The 18,150-nt window shown below is 44.3% G+C and overlaps 1 protein-coding gene and 1 non-coding gene across 10 annotated transcripts in view; one reads left to right on the forward strand and one right to left on the reverse strand.

Annotated features, from left to right (window-relative positions):
• The window catches only part of PPP2R5C (protein phosphatase 2 regulatory subunit B'gamma), a 137,753-nt gene extending 120,105 nt beyond the window's left edge, over positions 1–17,648 (forward strand). For 7 of the 9 annotated variants that reach the window (XM_019747154.3, XM_019747155.3, XM_074326915.2 and 4 more), the window contains 4 exons: positions 1,681–1,782; positions 3,399–3,471; positions 8,572–8,688; positions 14,860–17,648. In XM_019747154.3, the coding sequence (XP_019602713.1) occupies positions 1,681–1,782; positions 3,399–3,471; positions 8,572–8,688; positions 14,860–14,991 (424 nt within the window). In that variant the 3' untranslated portion in view covers positions 14,992–17,648. The remainder of the gene's footprint in view (positions 1–1,680; positions 1,783–3,398; positions 3,472–8,571; positions 8,689–14,859) is intronic. The other 2 variants (XM_074326917.2, XM_019747160.3) reach the window with 1 other exon arrangement.
• Positions 10,706–10,779, reverse strand: TRNAV-AAC (transfer RNA valine (anticodon AAC)). The gene has a single exon. It is a non-coding gene; the product is annotated as a tRNA-Val (tRNA).
• Positions 17,649–18,150: the final 502 nt, after the last annotated feature.

An 18,150-nucleotide genomic window follows, 5' to 3' on the forward strand; every position in this document is an offset into this window, starting at 1 on the left:
TGGGACTCACGTTATTTACATGAATGTGGTGTCAGGGTTTTACTTCATCTTTCATTTCTTTCCCTTCTATATTGCAGTCTTACATCAGAATTTAGAGCAGAAAGAGCAGAGCTAGGATATCTCGTCCTGCCCCCTTTTGCAGGCAGGAAAACGGGACTGGCAGGAGTAGCCCGACCTGCCATGGGAGCTGGTAGCGGTTCCCCGGCCGCAGCGTCTGCCCGCACGCCCCACCTCAGTCCTGGGGCACGTTCTTGCCCCGCTGCCAACTAGGTCTGTCTCGGCCAGTTTCCTCCTCTGAAGAGTAGAGGAAACATTGGCACCCACCTGAGAGTTTGATGACTGGTCAGGACAGGGTTACTACACAGCCTGCCTCACTCCCTGGCGCCTCGCAGATGCTGTGTTTCTACAAACTGAAGGCAAGAGCCTCCACCAGCAACATGATTACTACTCACTCTGCTGCGAGTCGCTCTGTGGTGGTCGGGAAATGAACCCACAGCATCCCCAGGTGTGCCTGCACCCAGAGCACTCTGCTTTGCAGGGACCTTCCCCTGGTCGTAAGGGAAAGTTAAGGAGTTGTGGGCACGAGTCGTGTCCAGTCAGTGTTGGCCGGCAGTGGTGGCCGGAACCGTCAAGCGGTCCCCTGGTCACTGGTAACGTGTCCACTTTCAACAGCCTCTTCTTTGTAGCATCTGTTTTTTTATGGCACTCAGCAGGCGATGACCAAGGCCTGGGGTTTGGCCAGTTCCTGTGGGTGATCGAGCATGATTCCTGCCCAGTGCAAAGAAATAAATGTTTTTTTAAGTGTTATCTAAATATGATTTTGAGTTGTAAAGTGAATTAAAAAGTAGTTACAATTTGAGAATTTAGTGTTTGGTTTTGGGTTTTGGTTTAACCACTGTGTTGTTGCTGCTCACAATTCCATGGGTTGACTGGGCCCTGCTGAGCTCGCTGGGGGTCACTTACGTGGCTGCACAAATGGCAGCTGGAACTGGAGTCCATCCCCCCACAGGCTCCACTGGACACTGAGCAACTGGGCCCCTTCCTGGGTGTCAGAGCCCAAGTTTGACTAAGCTGCACAATGGTGGGTTTTCTTTCTTTCTTTTTTTTTATCCATCAACATTTTTACTTTTATTAGTTTCAGGTGTAGAAAGCTACGTAATAATTAGACATTTACACCCCTCACAAAGTGATAACCCCTCCCCATAGTGATTTATTTTCTTTTCTACCTACCAAAGCTCTGCTTTAGCATTATTACAATTAATTTTTCTGTCCTCAATGAATAAGATTGAAAGGAAACTGATATTTATGGAAAATAAAATGTTTCCGTATTGTCCTCTATATAATATAATTAACTTTGCCTCAATTATATTTGTTCCACTTTCACCATTTTTTATGTGGTTTCCGAGTAAGCTGGCTTTTGCTCCTGTGAGCCGGGACAGTGAGCTGGAGGGCCTGAGGCATTTAAGCGAGAGCAGCTGATGAGTTGCTGACTACAAGAAAATAAACAATGAATCAAAAGTAGCAGCATTTTTATTTTAAAGCTCAGGGAACTTGTGAAATGTGGGACGATTGAAATCACCTGATACATTTGGAATGGAACTAGATTGTGGGCGAGGAAAAGGGGGAGATGGGTAAGAAAGACCAAGTATTCTGAGTTTCAACACGGAGTTTTATTTGTAGGACAATTCATGGCTTGATATACAACGCACTGAAACTCTTCATGGAGATGAACCAAAAACTATTCGATGATTGCACCCAGCAGTTTAAAGCAGAGAAACTGAAGTAAGTTGCTCCTTTCGAAAGTTACTCTTTCAAGGATGTTTTTCCTTAATCTCTAATAACTTCTCCGTCGGTTTATCCTAAAATGTTAGTGTTCACTTTAAAGCGAAATCAATCCTTTTGTACTTGGAAAACAAATAAAAACTTTGTTACAATAACTGATTTTCAAAGAACACATATTTAAAGTTAGGTATTTTCTCCACTGTGCTACTAGTTTAATCGTTTTTCCAAAAAGTGCATGTGTGGTCAAGAATTCAACTTTCAAAATTTTTGCTTTTCTCTGGGGACACTTAAAGGCTGTATGTGTAATTTTTCACATTTATAAGACTAGAATTTGAATTATGTTCTATAAGGTTTAAATGAGAGAGTAGAATCTTCATCTCAACCTAGCTTTGTTCTAATTTGGTTAACACGGGCGTTTTCTGGAGTGTTGCCTGTGTCCTTCGCAGAAGAGGGGCCCTGCTCTCAAGCTGTGAGGTCTTCAGAGCCCACATCTGGCCAGGGACAGTGTGAGTGACATGGTGCTCTGTCCCTAGGCTGTGCGAATAATTATGTGATTAATTAGTTATTGAAATCACATCTTCAGAGTGAAGTATAAACTGTTGGCAGATTTTATTCTTTGCTTGTCACTTGAAGCTAAGGTAGATAAACTTGAAGGACTGTAATTCAAATTACAGTATATATAATTAACTGTCATGTTCATTCTTTACACAGTATATTGACACCTATGCCAGGCCCTGTCTTAGATTCTGGCAACACAGCAGTGAATAAAACAAAAATCCCTGCCTTTATGGGGTTTATATTCTGAGTAGTATGGAAAGAAAAAGACAACAAAATACAAATAAGTAAGATAGAGTGTGTGTGAGATGATGGTAAAGCAAGAAGGGACACAGGGAGACACACAGAGGGTTTCCTGACCCTTCAGCTGCCTGGTCCATTCTTACCTCAGCTGAATGGAGTGTTCAGATATGAAATGTAAAACCATTGGGCTTTCCTAATGGCAAATCTCTCTCCTAGGATATCATAGCTTTCTGAAAGGGACCTTAAAGGTCATGTAGTACATTTTCTGGATTTACGAAAAAAGTTGGATCCAGGTCAAGTGATTGACTTAAGGTCATGTGACTTAATGAGCACAGGGATCAGACTAGAACCCAGGTCTCCTGGCACTGAAGATTGTTCCTTCTTAATGGGTCAGTGTTGGGCCGTCTGCTCTTTTCACCTGGCTCCCTTTACACTGTGGTATATAGTCTCACTGTTCAGGGATACATAAGCTTCTCATCAAAATGATATATGTTCTGTGAAGAAGCAACTAAACGGGATGGATGGAGGCATAAGAAATGCTGTATAAGTGTTTTTAAGAATTTAGATTCTTAGACATGTTAAAATGTTAGCACATTTTTTCACCTTTTCCTCTAAGTCTTGGTGGTTTGTTTTGGGGTTTTTTTCATTTCGTTTTTTGTGTACATGCATTGTGGTCCCCTTGGTGAAGTATAGTGGACTGAGACCAGAAAGTAACAGGAAACAGGGTTGTGTTGCTGCCCATTCAGTGTTTTCCCCTTTACCCATTTCTTAAATTTGATTCGTCTCTCTAATACCAATGACATTTTACTGTTTTTCAGAGAGAAGCTAAAAATGAAAGAACGAGAAGAAGCGTGGGTTAAAATAGAAAATCTAGCCAAAGCAAACCCCCAGGTACTAAAAAAGAGAGTAACATGAAAACATTTAGGGTGTTACTTGAATGTTTTTATAAGATAGGCTTGTGGCTTCGTCATGGGAGGGGAGGGAAATCATGTTCACTAACATTGTATATGAAAATATCTGCAATAAAAATAATTTTCAACTTTTGTACAAAGTTATTTTGCCCCAAAAAGTTTTTACCACAGAATTGACATTTTTTTCTTCTGCTTCTTAAAGAAGATATGAAGCTTATGAATATACTGTGGTAAAAAGAAAACCAGGCTCTAGCCTCTGTTTGGGGCCAAGATGGTGATTTGCTTTCTCCTGTGATTGTCATAGATGCTGTAGCTCACACCGTATTTCCTTCTTTCTAATATCAAAGTTTAAATGAAATTAGATTTGAAAGAGATTAAACGTAAACTTTATGTCCTCTTTCCTAACATTACGTTTCTGTAGGTTGGGCCTTTTATCGTTAAAAATGGACTGACTTTCGCCATGTTAGCAACTAACCCTTCCTCCCGTCCTAGCAGGAGGGTCCACCGCTCCGGCAGGGGGCGCAAGGCCGTGTCTTCCAGAGTGGCCAGCCGTCGAAGCATGTCCTATGTGACATTAACTGTTGATTTGGCTCCCAGGGTGGCTGGGGTGTGTGTGGGATTTGTTTGGGTTGTGGTCTTTTGGTGCTATGTCCACTTGTCCCAGTGACTGGAGCACTGTCACTGCAGACTTCCTCCTGGTGCTGATGGCCTGTCTGGTTATCATGGTGTCACTTACTGGAAGTCATTTGTGTGGAAATCTTTGCCACGCTAAGAATTCTCAGGCTTTTCCCAGCTCCCCAGAAAATAAAAGATTTTACCTTATGAGGAGAATTACTCAGCTCACGCCAAACTCCTAACAGGTGCAGTAAGGTGAACTAGATAATAAACCATGTATTTCCTTTGATGAGAGTTTCAGATAAAGAATTATTATCTAAGGTGATGTGTGGCTTTTTCACTCTCTCTGACATTTAATAAAAAGTGATGCATGAATACCAAGTTAAAACCATGTTTTTTTACCTGTATAATAACATATTGATTTGTACTCCCTTTGTTAAAACTACAATGAGGAGACTGAACCCACAGAAAAAAACTGAGTGTTCTTGATTCCACCTAAAACGAATAACCAGCAGTTTTCTAACAATATTTATTCCACGCTCTTACATAGAAATGCAAGTTTAAGATTACTGAGAAACTGTGTAGTACTTTAGGCAGAAAGCTATGGGTACCTACATTAAAGAATAGAATTTATGTTGAAACTGAGGTTAAAACACTGGCATTTGTTCTGAAGCAGAGTGGAACCGTAAACCTGGGCAGGTGTAGAGGACGGGCCCTGCCTGACCGGCCCCCACAAAGGGCGTCAGACAAAGGTCCCAGCCAGGATTGTCAAGGACCCCGTCACAACACCCGTGAAAAACTCACAAGGTGCCTGCAAGTCAGAGGGTCTGATTGAATGTATTTTACCTAGAAGGTGGAGACAACCTCATGAAGAATCGCATAAGCTCTTTCCTTCCAGATGGAAAACTGCCGGGTGCCTCTGAACATGCGCGTCCTCGTCTCGGGCTGTGCCGTAACAGTCCTCCTGAACTTACGTGGCTCTCACTCCCCCTTTTCTGAACTTTTCCTGAGTTTGCTTTCATCACATTGTTATTCCTTTTGGCTGTCGTCCTTCCTCTTGTCTTGGTGACAGCATCAGTGCGGATGGTTTGCCTGCTCAGGTGCGCTGCCCTGTGGTGACCTGTAACCTCCGACCTGAGTGCTGTCCTTCCTGCCTCCTCATCTGTGTGTTGAAGCCACATGTGACTGACCCCAGCACCACTGTGCGCATGCTCCCGTCCCCGTGCACTGCCTCCCGAAGGGAAAATACTTCATGCGCTGCTCCCTTGGGGCTGGCGTTAGGGCCTCGGTACTCGCTTTTCCTTCCTCTTGAGAGAACATCTTTCTGAGTTCTAATCGCTGCTGCCATTCACAACAACAACAAAAAGTGAATAATTTTGTGGGTCATACAATTTGTCTCTTATTTCTGTAACAAAAGTAGTTGGGTTCTTGAAGCTAGGGTCTCCATCTCCCATCTGCCTTCTGGAGAATTGATTTGATAGCTGCCCTTTTGAAGGTGGGTTTGTAGCAGTTGACTGTCCGCTGCTGTGCACCCAGCAGTCTCCCTGGCGCTTACCCTGGTGTGTTCCCAAACCAGGTGTCTCACCTGCTCACAAACGTGAGTGCGTGCCCCATGCAGGCCTTTTGGGACTTGGGAAAGGTGGGGTGCCCACAAGTTCTCGGTCTTGTTTGTTCCCTCAGTGTGGCAGCTTCATTTGGGGTCTTTTAATGTTGCACACAATTTAATTTTTTTAAATCATGAAATAGTGAAGATTTCTAACATAAATGTATTTCTTCTAATCCGCCAAAAGAGGCCATGTAACATTTTACTACTCATTTCTCCCTGACTTTCGTGGGACTCGTGTGAAATGAAGGCCAGGACTTGTGGAAACGCCGAGTGTGGCTGTGGTATGACGTCAGGGCTCGTGCAGCCTCCAGGCGATGCCGCTGGGGCCCAGGGCCCGGGCCTGGCTGCCTTTCCTCTGAGAGATGAGCTTCCTGGGGGATGCGTGTTCCTTTACTGCATTAGGAACTTTCACCTTGACGGAGGTTTCCATTCCTAGTGAGCACCCTGTCCTGCTACGTGACCTTGATCTTGCTGTGAACGATTTGTCGCATCTTGTTTTTTCACTTGCCTTTGCCCTGCGAGGCCTACAAGCCCGCAGAGCTCTCAGCACCTGTCGGTGGGCTCCGGGGACAGCACTCCATTCTTGCTCAGAGTAGCCGGAAGCTGAAATATTGGTTAAGAAACAGTTCCTTTGCTACCCCCTGAGTGGCGTCGTTACTTGTGCATCTGTCTAGCCCACCCGCTTGTGAGCCCAAGAACGAGGCGCTGTGCCATGTCCCCATCTCCCCTGCGCCAAGCAGGCCACCACTTCACTGGCCAGAGGAGCCCCAGCTGTGTGTCGCGAGTCATGAAACGTTCTGGGTACAAAGATGAGAACAAGACACAGCCCCCGCTTCAAGGAGCTTACAAGCCCGGAGAGGAGGCAGATGGAAGCAGGGACAGCTCAGTTCAGACGGTCAGATTGTAAGATACACTTCATGACGATGGCGAGAGGCCAGGTCATGCCTTTAAAGAGAGACACGTAACGAAATAATTTCGGTGGATGGCCACAGTCCCAGTATCCCCAGGACCTCAGCCCAGCAGGGGCACCTCCTGGAGTCTTGAGTCCGGGGACTTCACCAGTCTGCATTCCAGGGAAGGGGTCAAGGCAGAGCGGGAAAACCAAGTCGTTCAGCACAGGTGGACGGTGGGCTACAGAGGAGGGGCTGTGGTCCCCCTGGGACAGAGCTGGAGAGGGAGCAGAAGTGGGCGTTCTCTCCCCGGAAGGGTGTGCAGGGATTAGTGTCACGAAGAATGAAGTGGCCTGGCCAGACTTGCAGTTCAGAAACCTCTTTCTGGCCGCAGTTGGTCACTCAGGAGGGGCTCTACTGGGCGGGGCAGAGGGGACCTGGGGACCTGCTGGTTTGAAGAAGAGGAGCCAAGGGTGTGTCTCCAGTGAGTGGGTGGTGTTTTCAAGGACTGCATCTGAGGGGTGTGGGACGCACGGGTGAACCAGGAGTGGGGAGGTCCCACAGGAAGTGTGAGACGGGGCAAGGACTGTCGTGGAGAGATGGCCAGGAGGTAGGGGAAGTGGGAGAGTCCAGAGAGGAAAGGCTTCAGGGCTGGTGGTGTTCAGGCCACAGAGAGATCCAGGAGGATAAAAACTGAAAAATGGCTTAGCAGCCAAGAGACGGCAACACCAACAGTCTGGTGCTGGCAGCCCCATCACAGATGTGAGAGCTGATAGCCAGCGGTGATGAGCTAAGGGGTGGGGACAAGAAGTGGGGGGCACTAAGAATTGAGCTGCTTTACCTGGAAGATCACCTGGTGGGAAGAAGGTGGTGAATGAGGCAGGAGGACCGGGTCCCCAACCCAGTGGACGGGACCCTCCCACCAAGGCAGAAAGGATAACAGGTGGGGTTGTGTGAGTCAGTTGGCAGAGTGGAGGACATGTGATGGAAGAGTGCCGGGTATGAATCCCAGCTGCCCCCCCACTGGCCCTGGGGCCTTGGGCAAGGCACCTAACCTGTGCCTCAGTCCTCCCGTCAGTACAATGGGCCCATGGGACCCACTTCATGGTCTGTAAGACCTGTGAAGCACTTGAAATAGCTCTTGGCTCACTGCAGACACATTTTTTTCCTTCCCCTTGGCCTCACCCTTGCAGAGAAAACAGACAGGAACACTAACAATAATCAGATTGTTTTGTGTCCCTCAGCTCATTTAACTTGTCCACAGCTCACACTGGAGCCTGGCTTGCCCCAGAGCCCAGGGAGAGAGGGAGGTGGAGAGGGTGCCGACAAGAGGCCTGTGGGGACCCGGAACCCCACTGACAGGAGATCCTGGACTTGACAGGCATACCAGTCCTTCCCCACAGTGCCACCTCAGGGTGGCAGTTGTGTAGTTTGTGTGGAGAACGAAGACGCAAAAGGTGTACACAAGGGGTGTGGTCCATGGTGGGGTTTAAGCAAGTTAGGAAATGGTAAAGGAGCAAGGAAGGAAGATATGAGAGGAAAGGGAGGAGGGCCATGAGGTTAGCCGGCGGTGTGCAAAAGTACGGAGGTTAGAGGTGGCGGCTTCAGTGTGAGACAGGTCCCGTGACCAAATCGGCATGCGTAGTGTAGCTCATGTGACGTCAGGACTCCAAAGGCTGCAAGGCGGGTGTCTCCACCAGGGACTGGGGTGGGTCTGCAAGTGACCACTGGAGCCAGCTCTGCTGTCCCCACCACGTGTGACCAAAACTGTAAGAGAATACACAGCGTTCTTGTGTTCAGAAGACTGGCAGGGCCCAGGGCGCCGCAGGTGTAGGCAGCTCGACCCCAGAGGACCTGGGGAACGGGGGTCAGTGGGAAGTGGTACCCCCCATCCCACCCACCCCAGGCGGAGACCCTGGAGTCGCCCCGAGCAAGCGCTAACAGAGTGACTCCACACTTTGCATTGCAGTACACATTGTGTAGTCAAGCGAGCATCGCAAGCATCCCGGTTGCAATGGAGACAGATGGGCCCTTATTGGAAGATGTGCTGATGCTGAGAAAGACAGTGAATGAAGAGACTCGCCAGGTAAACATGCGCAGGGCTTCGCTGGGTGCGCTCGTTGCAGGTGGCTGCAGAGATGCTGTCACTGCAGTGGGTGGTGCACTGGCCAGCAGTGCCTTCCATGTTCGCTAAAGCACAACTTGGTAAGCTCACAATTAGCATTTTATCCGCACTGGTCTAATTACTACTAGACACAAACTTGAAGAATTAAGTATGTGCCTGAGATTTGTCCCTTCGTTTATCTTAACAGCAGTATCCCCACCCTTAAGTGTCTTTAAATGTGAACTTGAGCAAAAAAGCAAAAGCTTCGCAGTAATGTCTTGTGCTCTCTTTTCCTTCTCCCTCCCTCTGACTTCTGCTCTTGCCCAGCGGGTCCCCTTTAGTCCCCCATCCCAGTTACTGCCAAGCCCCAGACCCAGACAGCAGGGCCCACAGAGCCATGTCCCTTCCTGAGGATGCATGGCCTGCAGGGCCTGTCCCAGGGCACGGGCTCTGGTGGGCATTCCCGTGGGCTGGGGCTCTGTCGGGTCCACCACATGTAGTACCCACGCTGCAGTGCTTTTGTTTCCACTGTGGCAGAAATGCATACTTAGATCACCACTGATCCAAAGTCAGACCCATCGCTAAACTGCAGATCTGTACAAAGGGGCTTAGGAGGCGGTGTCCTCGATTCCTGCCTGTGTGCGAGGGCCTTTCCCTTGCTGTTTCTCTGAGCACGCCTCCCGCTTCAGTTCGCGAGAATTAGTGTGGTCCAAACTGGACGGGGGACACGGGCCTTCTGACTTTGAGATTTGAATCCCCTTCAACCAGGGTAAGAATTTTTAGACACCCAGCACTAAAATTCTGACATGTAAAAAGTTAAGAGTGGCTAAAATTATGCTGTATACAAATGGTTCAGAAATGCTAGTGTCACTCGGGGCTCAACTAAACAGAGAGGGGTGTTTTTAATTCAAGTGAGTTGTATTCCCCACCTGGTCAGACAGGAGCAGGCCTACGATCTAGACCATCCAGACTGCACTGTCTGCACGGCAGCCACAAGCCACGTGGCTGCTGTGTACGTGAAATGCAGCCACTGAACTATGCTGTCCGTCTAAAGCTCGGGAATTCCCAGGCTTCATAGGAAAAAAATAATAAAAAACGTCTCATTCGTAGTCTTTTATTATTTATTATATGTTGAAATGATAATATTTTGGATATATTTTGAGTTAAATAAAACATCAAAATTAATTTCACCTGTTTTTTAATGTGGCTACTAGAAAATGGAATTCCATATGTTGATGGAATTATTGTTCAATCGGACAGCACTGGTCTAGACTCCTTTCTCATAATGCTGACCACGGTCATGCCTCTTCCTGCCCAGCCGGCTCCTGGCCTTAGGTTAAAATAAAAAGACGAACGTAGGCTTCTTTTAGTTCATCAAAGCTTGAAAAGACTGAAAATGCAGTGGAAAAACTCAGTATATTCCTACTGAACAGCAGTAACTCATTTTTTACTTAATCTAGTTGAATTCCATCATTTCCTCACAGTTATTACGAGGTGTGATGGAAAAGTACGGTGAATGTTTAAATTTTTAAACATTTATTACAGTAAAAGACACATTGCCATTAATTCCCCTCAAAATACTCCCCTCGCTTCAAACACATTTATCCCATCGTTCTTGCCACTTTCTGAAGCAGTTCTGGAAGTCCTCTTTTGTGAGTGGTGTCTTGACTTCATCCTCCATCGTGACAATGCTCTGTGTCACATTGCTTCTGGTACACGGCAATTTCTGTCAAAAACATTATGGTGTGTCCTCATCCACCTTATTCACTGGATCTGGCACCATGTGATTTCTGGCTTTTCTCCAAAGTCAAAATGATTCAGGACATCGAGGCAGCCACGACAGCACTAAAGACACGAAAGAGGATTTCCAAAACTGCTTCAGAAAGTGGCAACAATGTTGGGATAAGTGTGTGTGACGCGAGGGAGAGTATTTTGAGGAGAAGTAAAGGCATGGCAATGTGTCTTTTTTTTTTTTTTTTAAGGAGGGCGCAGCTCACAGTGGCCCATGCAGGGATCGAACTGGCAACCTTGGTGGTGTTAGCACCACGCTCTGACCAACTGAGCTAACCGGCCACCCCAGCAATGTGTCTTTTACTGTCATAAATTTTTTTTATTTAAACATTCACCGTATTTTTCTACCATACCTCATATTTTAATCAATGAAGTAGATTTAATGAAAAACATAAAAGTTGTTATATTTTTGTCTATTTATGGAGTGTTAATTTTCCTACTCGATTTTTTTTTTTAACTTGGAAAGGAATTGGAGGTCACCTTTTTGATTACCATTTTGATTCTGTGGCTTAAAGTGTGCTAAAGACATGCGAGCTAACCTCGTTACCTGCAGACATTCAGAGGGGATCAAAGTCAGTGTCTCCCCTCCCTTCCCCCCAGTAAGCCTGCCTGTGAATTTGACACCACATGTTAGTTTTTAAGTCACCTTGGCCATACAAAGTTGAAAAGGAAATTGATGGTTTATAAGCCAGTTCTTCCACGTTAACTAGGTTAGGGTTGGAGGATTTTTCTTTTTGGTACGTCTTTTAACTTGATCATTAAAGCTAGGAAAAGAATAAACTATGTCCAAAATGTAATGAACGTATTACATAATTATTTAATTTATCGACAGATGTATGGTTTAGGGCCTCCTCTGTTGGAGATCAGGGACTTGATCATGAACACAAACCAAAGCAGCATTCAATCTCATCTTGAGTAAAACTGCCTTTGAAAGTCAGCATTAGTGTTTACTTGGCCGCCAGTGGCCCTCTATCCAGCGCCTTAGAAAAGGTGTGTCTCCTTCCTGGGGGCAGCACTACACATGCTGTGGGAAGGCATGCGGCTCTGAGCTCACACTCTTGTTTAGTCCAAATAACCGGTATGTAGAATGTTTCGTGGAGACCTCTTATGACATGTTTGTTTTTATGACTCTTGAAATTAGATTATAGAAGGGAGTTTTTTGTGTGATTGACCTTCTTACAGAGATTATCCCCCACTCTTACCTTTAGATTTCTGTGGCTCGCATCCCGGGGTTGGAAGACTCAATGCCATTAAGACATCAGTTCTCCCCAAATTAACACAATCTCAGTCAGAATCCCAGTAGCCTTTTTTTTTTTTTTACGAAATTGACAAGCTGATTCTAAAATTTATATGAAAACACATAGGATGTAGAATAGGCAAAACAACTCCAAAAAAGAGTAAAGTTGGAAAAGTAACACTCCCCAATTTCAAGACTTATTATAGATTTCTATGGATCACTTGACTATGCCCCCCACATCTCAACCTATCTAGATGGAGATAGTTACAGTGCAGTGTCTTAGGTATAATATTCAATATGATAGACGCCTTAATTTGAAACTATTTGGAGTCATATTCCTGAAATTCTCAAAAACACTGTTGTCAAAGCAAAGAGAAGATACCGAGATACAGGGAAAATGTATGTGCATAATTTGGAGACCAAATTGACATAAGCTATAGCTAAAAATTAAACCTTTAATATGTTCAATGCCCTTTTATTTTCAGCTAATTTTATTTTTCCAAAATAATTCCACTTTAAAATGATTCAAATGTGGGCTGAGGACGGGACACATGTGAGGTAAATGATAGTATTGCAGGAGGAAAGGGGAGAGGCGCTCTAATGCCAGCGGAATGTAGCTGGTTGGTATTTTGTGGAGGAATTCCACTGTATGTTTACCTGTGAGAACCATAATTTGGATTTCTTTTGGGAAGCTTGTATAACCCTCTATGCAACATCCAAAGAAAACTAGTAAGTTTCATGTGAATGACATTTATACCAGAGACATTTAAAATGTTTACAATTCTCATTTTTAACAGTCGGGAGAAAAGCAGTGTCAACCATGCAAATAAGGAAGGTGTAGAAAGATGAAAGGTGGGAAGTGAAGGTATTCATTATTCACCCTGTAGAGTATATTTAAGGCTTTTATATATAAGAAAAGAATTGACAAGCTAATGTTGTGTACATGAAGTATTTTCCCGTCATTCCAGCTTGTGATGGTGAAGACCAAGGAATCTGGTCCCTTAAGAAATGTGGATGAGTTCTCTCCTATATTAAGTAGTAAAACACACACAATTATGTCCATTCAACCCCTGACATTCTTTTACCACTTACTGTATAAAAATTCAGCTTCTTAGGTCTGTCGTTATGCTGCAGAACCAAGGCCGTTTCTCTCTGCCTTGCATCCCCACAGCAGAAACGTCACAGTCACGGCTTTCCGTCTGTCTGTCTGCTCTGTTCCGTGTGTCTGGTCTAATCATCCCACTGCCAGCATGTTCACCAGCACACCCCCTCCATCATGCGTTACTCACTTAGGGTCACCGTCTGCACGTGTCATGCTCCCCTGCCTCCTGTGTTTGTCCCCCATGTGGTCTGTGACATTTTTCGCCGCTTTACACACCAATTTAAAATGCCTCCACAGGAAGGCTGAGATGCGCCCATCACACTTGCTGTCCTTTCAGAAGCTCGGGGTCGTGTTGGTTTCCCAATTTGCATCTGTTGGTTCCGGTTCCCAGGTTTTTGCTGTTACCTTTTTCAATGAAAAGTTTCTTTCCAGAACGCCTGTCTCAGCAGTCACGAACTACCTCAAGTATCTAAAAGTCTTGGTTTTGTTTGGCTTCGTTTTGCTTTGTTTTACAGTTCGACCTGGAGCAGAAGTAAAACTCCGGGTAGAATTTCCCTCTGAGTTTCTCTTGGGTCGAAGGCAAACCCACTTCACAAACAGAAGCACTCTAACAAGTGCTGTGAGTGTGACAGGCTCCTGTCTGTCAGTCAGTCTCCTGCTGTGCCTGCTTTTCCTGAAGCCAGCTTATACCAGTGAGGGGGGAGGGGGTCAGAATTCCTGCCTTGACCACAAGCGAATATTAATATTCAAATAACATCTCGAGAAATCTTAAAATGATGTCACACAAAATTCTTTCTAAACCTTGACATTATTGCTGTTTCCATAGATAAATTTGCCAAGAACCCTAAGAAATATTGGCTCTGCAAAAATGTGAACTTTTCACAGGTGACTTCCACAGGTCCTTGAATTTTTCATTAAAGCAAAGAAAAGTATACGTTACAGATTATACTGAAGTTAGAGATCTGAAAACTACAAGAAGTTGTTCCAATTCTGTTCTTTCTGTTGTCAAATGATTGGCTTAAAACAAATTTTCTCTGGTAGACATTTGTTCATCACAAAGTAGCTTATTCTCTGTAAACACTCTCCTTTTTGATGGAGACAATAAACTGAAGGGAAGACATGGTACTTACTGGTTAAGGTTTCTCATTGACAGTCCTCCATATACACACAGTGTTTGGACGGCTTGTTGCCTTGTTTCAAAACTACTGCTATTAATGCAGCGGCCCTCCTTCAAAACTGAATGAATTGTTGCACTGTTATTTATGGAAATGGGTGCTTTTGGTGTGTAAATGCCCCATATCGGGTTCCCCTTTCTCAGCAGACACAGTTCCCCCAATCCTCGTGCAAAAATGGGGTTCGTTTAATTTTTCTTAGGTAAAACCAAAATGTCCTAAACTTAAGGAAGATAATGGGATGGAGGAGGGAGTCTTTTATTTCTTACCATTAATATTAGGAAATTTTACATAAATAATTAAATACAGTGTAAGTTCTAGATGGTTTTTCCCCCATGCGACCCATTTAATACCTCTTAAAATATCTTTTTTCAAATGTGATCAAAGTTTGAGACCTTCTATTGGCTTTAAATTCAGTTTAACTATGCTTTTCTTTTTCTTTACCTCCAAAAGAAATTTCGACTTGGTGAAATGCTTCTGTAGTGGCCAGAGCCCTAGAATAGCTTTGCAGTTTTATGAAATAAGAGATTAGCAGTGGGATTGACTAAAACTGGTGAATTTGCAAAATAGAGGTCCTGAGTACTCGGCAAAACTACACATCATGGAAGACCAAAACGCACCGCTGTCCGCACAGCCCTTCACTAGGCTGAGGTCATTTTCAGCAGACGTGGCGTTTTTGGTGAATTGGCACCAGAAGGAAGACCATGCCCCACGGCCTGTGCCTTAGAACTCACAGGGGGCCGTAGGATGTGTGCAGCTTCCTGCCACCCCCTGTCCTCTGACCAATCATGCAGCCATGCGCTCGCTCTCAGCTTAGTTCATAGTCAACCCCACTGCGTTTTTACTTCCAGGCCCAGAAAGATCTGAAGAAGGAGCGGCCTCTGGTGCGCCGCAAGTCCGAGCTGCCTCAGGACCTTCTCACCAAGAACGCCTTGGAGGCTCACTGCAGAGCCGACCAGCTGCTGTCCCAGGACGGGCGCTAGCCCCGCCGCAAGCCCGCGCCAGCTCTTCTGGATTCTGTAGAAAACACATACTTTCCGTGCCATACAAATCAGTTACACTCAAAGTCAGAGTTTTCTTCAACCCCGTCCTATAGGCAATAACGCACTTCCGCCTCAGCTCAAGATTAGGAGTTCAAACAATGGTGACCCTCAGATGGGGCAGAGCTGGGGGCTGCGATGGCGTCCCCATCACGTCGTCGTCGACCCCGGCACCGTCCCAGATAAGACGACTTCCCCAAATCAGAGCTAAGGAAAGCACCCTGGTCGTCAGCTTCATGTTCTACCCAAATGGAATTCAGGATCATTTAAAATAGGTTCTAGAATAATACCAATGTTTTCAAATCAACGGAACACTTTCAAAGAGTATTACAGATTTTATAAGACTTTACAACCTTAGAAATTGTTTCCACATGATTGTTAATGCCAGCAGTTGTTGTTTTTTTAATCTCATTGAAATGGTTCTTTGCTGTCATTGCTCTAACACAGCTTACTAGGAAACGTGACATGACAATCCTCCCTCGGCCACTGCTTTTTCCTAAAGTATTTCCTCACTCTGAGTGACGACATGTCCCCCATGTCGGACTTCTTTCATGTATTTGTAAAGCCATATTTCCCAGTCTGTGGTCCAGCACCAGGACTCCAGGAGTAAGCTCATAGGAGAAATTTATTTTCCAAAAAGCTTTCTCTGTCTACCTTGACTGGAAGTGGAATTTTTAAGTAATGTGTTCAGTTTGGGGTTTGCAGAGTTTTTTTCTCTACTTACGCATTGTTGCCCTTAAACAAGGCTCTCGGATTAATAGAATTAGAGTCTCTAAGAATTCCACACTTGGTAGAAAGCTACAATGAGCACATTTTGAGTGAAGCCAGTTCGTGGCCTAATGCAAATTACAGTGGCCTTTGGGCAAACGTTAACAAAAACACCACCGTTGGTGCCGGGCACTGGTGTGACACTGGCTTAGTGCTGTCACGTGGTTCTAAGAGCTTACAGGAAGCAACAATGAGCATGACTTCAAGTGAGTCTTTTTATGTTGAAAAGAGCACACATTCTAAACACCCCATAAGGAAAATGCAGTGTCTTAAGTTTTCATCAAATGCTGCTATATATTTCAGACTTCCTTGCATGTATTGAGCTTTTTGTTGTTGATGGAATAGCACGAGGAGAAAAATCTTTAAACTTAGTGCTTTGTCTGTTCTTTATTTCTCTCAGGGTGGCCAGTATCTTGACTTATTTATCCTGCTTGAAAGCTGTTTGAGACGTGTACTGCTGTTCTAAACAAGTGATTCTAGTTCCTTTTGTCTCCGGCATAAGATGATATAACTTGATGTTAAATGTCTTGATGCATAAACGGTAAAATGTGGCTTCTTTTAGGATCTGTTTTTTAATCGAGGTCTCGGGTATCCATTCAAATGTTGTGGAAAGCAGACATCGTCCCCTGTGTGGCTGGGTGCCTGCTGCTGCCTGTTGGTTCCACGTAAATCCCTGACAGTGTTTATTTCCTGTGTCTTGGAGGAAAATCATTTGGGGGGAGGGGATTTCTTGAGTGAAGAGCAAACCTTAAATTCAGAGATCACCCCAGCCGAAAGTGAAAGGCCCACTTTGTGAGCAGAAACACGTCCTGAGAAACTTGACAAGTACCTATCTATTTTACCATTATGAAACTTACCATTTAAAAAAAGTTTAGATGCCTTCTCCTTTTGAGGGAAAAAGGGTGCTTTTTATTGTACAAAGCAGCGTCTTACATATTTTGATATACCATTGTTTGAACTTCTGTCTTTAGCTGATAGATGCTCTGATATCCTTGATTTGGGATGTTCAGTATGTTTGTGAGCGCTTTCTGGAAGACTTTTGTCCTAGGGAAAAAAGCTAACCATCAATGTTTGGGTGATTGTGTGAAGCTCACCGTATAAGAACATCTTTCTGTCTAGGTTTTATTTCTGCTCTTTATTGAAGACAAACATTCACCAAAAAAGAGGGGGGGAAGTTTTGAGATAAACTAATTTTCTTTGACAAGAGTATTACTTAATATTTTGGCCTATTAAAGTTTTCCTAGTTAGTACTCAGATTCCCTGTGCTAATTGTTCAGCTTATATATTATTATATAGATACATTGTTTATTCTGTACCAAACTGATCTCAAAAGTACTACATTGAAAATAAACTGGTGACTGTTTTTCTTCATAAAGTTCTGCGTTTGGCATCTTCACTCTTTCCAAAATGTATCTGTACATCAGAAATGTCACTATTCCGAGTGTCTTTTTAGTGTGGCTTTAGTATGGCTTCCTTTTAATATTGTACATACATTGTATCTTTGTTTTATGGTAATAATAAAAATGTAGACTTCATATTTTGTACAAAATGTCCTATGTACAGAATAAAAAAGTTCATAGAAACAGCAAAAATAGGTAAGTGGCACAATTATTTTTCTTTAGAAAAATATCTGTAACTTTATGCTTTAGTGAAATGTTAAGTACCTACATATTTTTTAACATTTTGTAACTCAAAACTTTTTGTTTTGACATTGTTTATGGAGAGAAACTTCATACACTTGCCATTTAATATGCTCTTTTATCTAATTTTAAAAAACTCTAAAAATGGTGTATTATATGGACTAAATAAAGAAATGTGAATTTTATTGCTCATCATGAAACTAAATTTAGTCCTGCTGTTGGGCAAGCTGGTTCTGACCATTATCGAGTTACTATTAGGGTCCGGCAGCCACATCAGGGACACTGGCTGGAAGCTGGCAGCAGGGGTCCCTCACTCAGCTCCCGGCTGGCTGCCCACTGGGCTGTCGACTGCATTCAGGGCTTTCCCCAGCTTTGTGTGAACTCATTCTCCACTTCTCTAAAAGAAAAGTAGAGGTGATTTGTTATCAACAGCCCCTCCTTTTCTGAGTAGGCACATATGAGTCGGAATACAATTTATGAAAATGGAATTATTTGAGCCCTAACCATCATGTTGAAAATGATTCTTAAAAAAAAAAAATGATTCTTGAAGTTAACGTCTTGAAAATAGAGTAGAATCACTGAGAATATGAATTTGGGATCTTAGTGGATCCACCCCCTTCTTATTGTAGCTCATTACCCTCACCCATGCTGTTACTGAAACGTCAGCGAGAGTAGGCCTAGAATAAAGTTATTT

The sequence above is a fragment of the Rhinolophus sinicus genome, chromosome 3 (assembly GCF_057876585.1).
Source record: "Rhinolophus sinicus isolate RSI-liver-muscle chromosome 3, RSI-T2T, whole genome shotgun sequence".
Taxonomy (NCBI): Eukaryota; Metazoa; Chordata; class Mammalia; order Chiroptera; family Rhinolophidae; genus Rhinolophus; species Rhinolophus sinicus.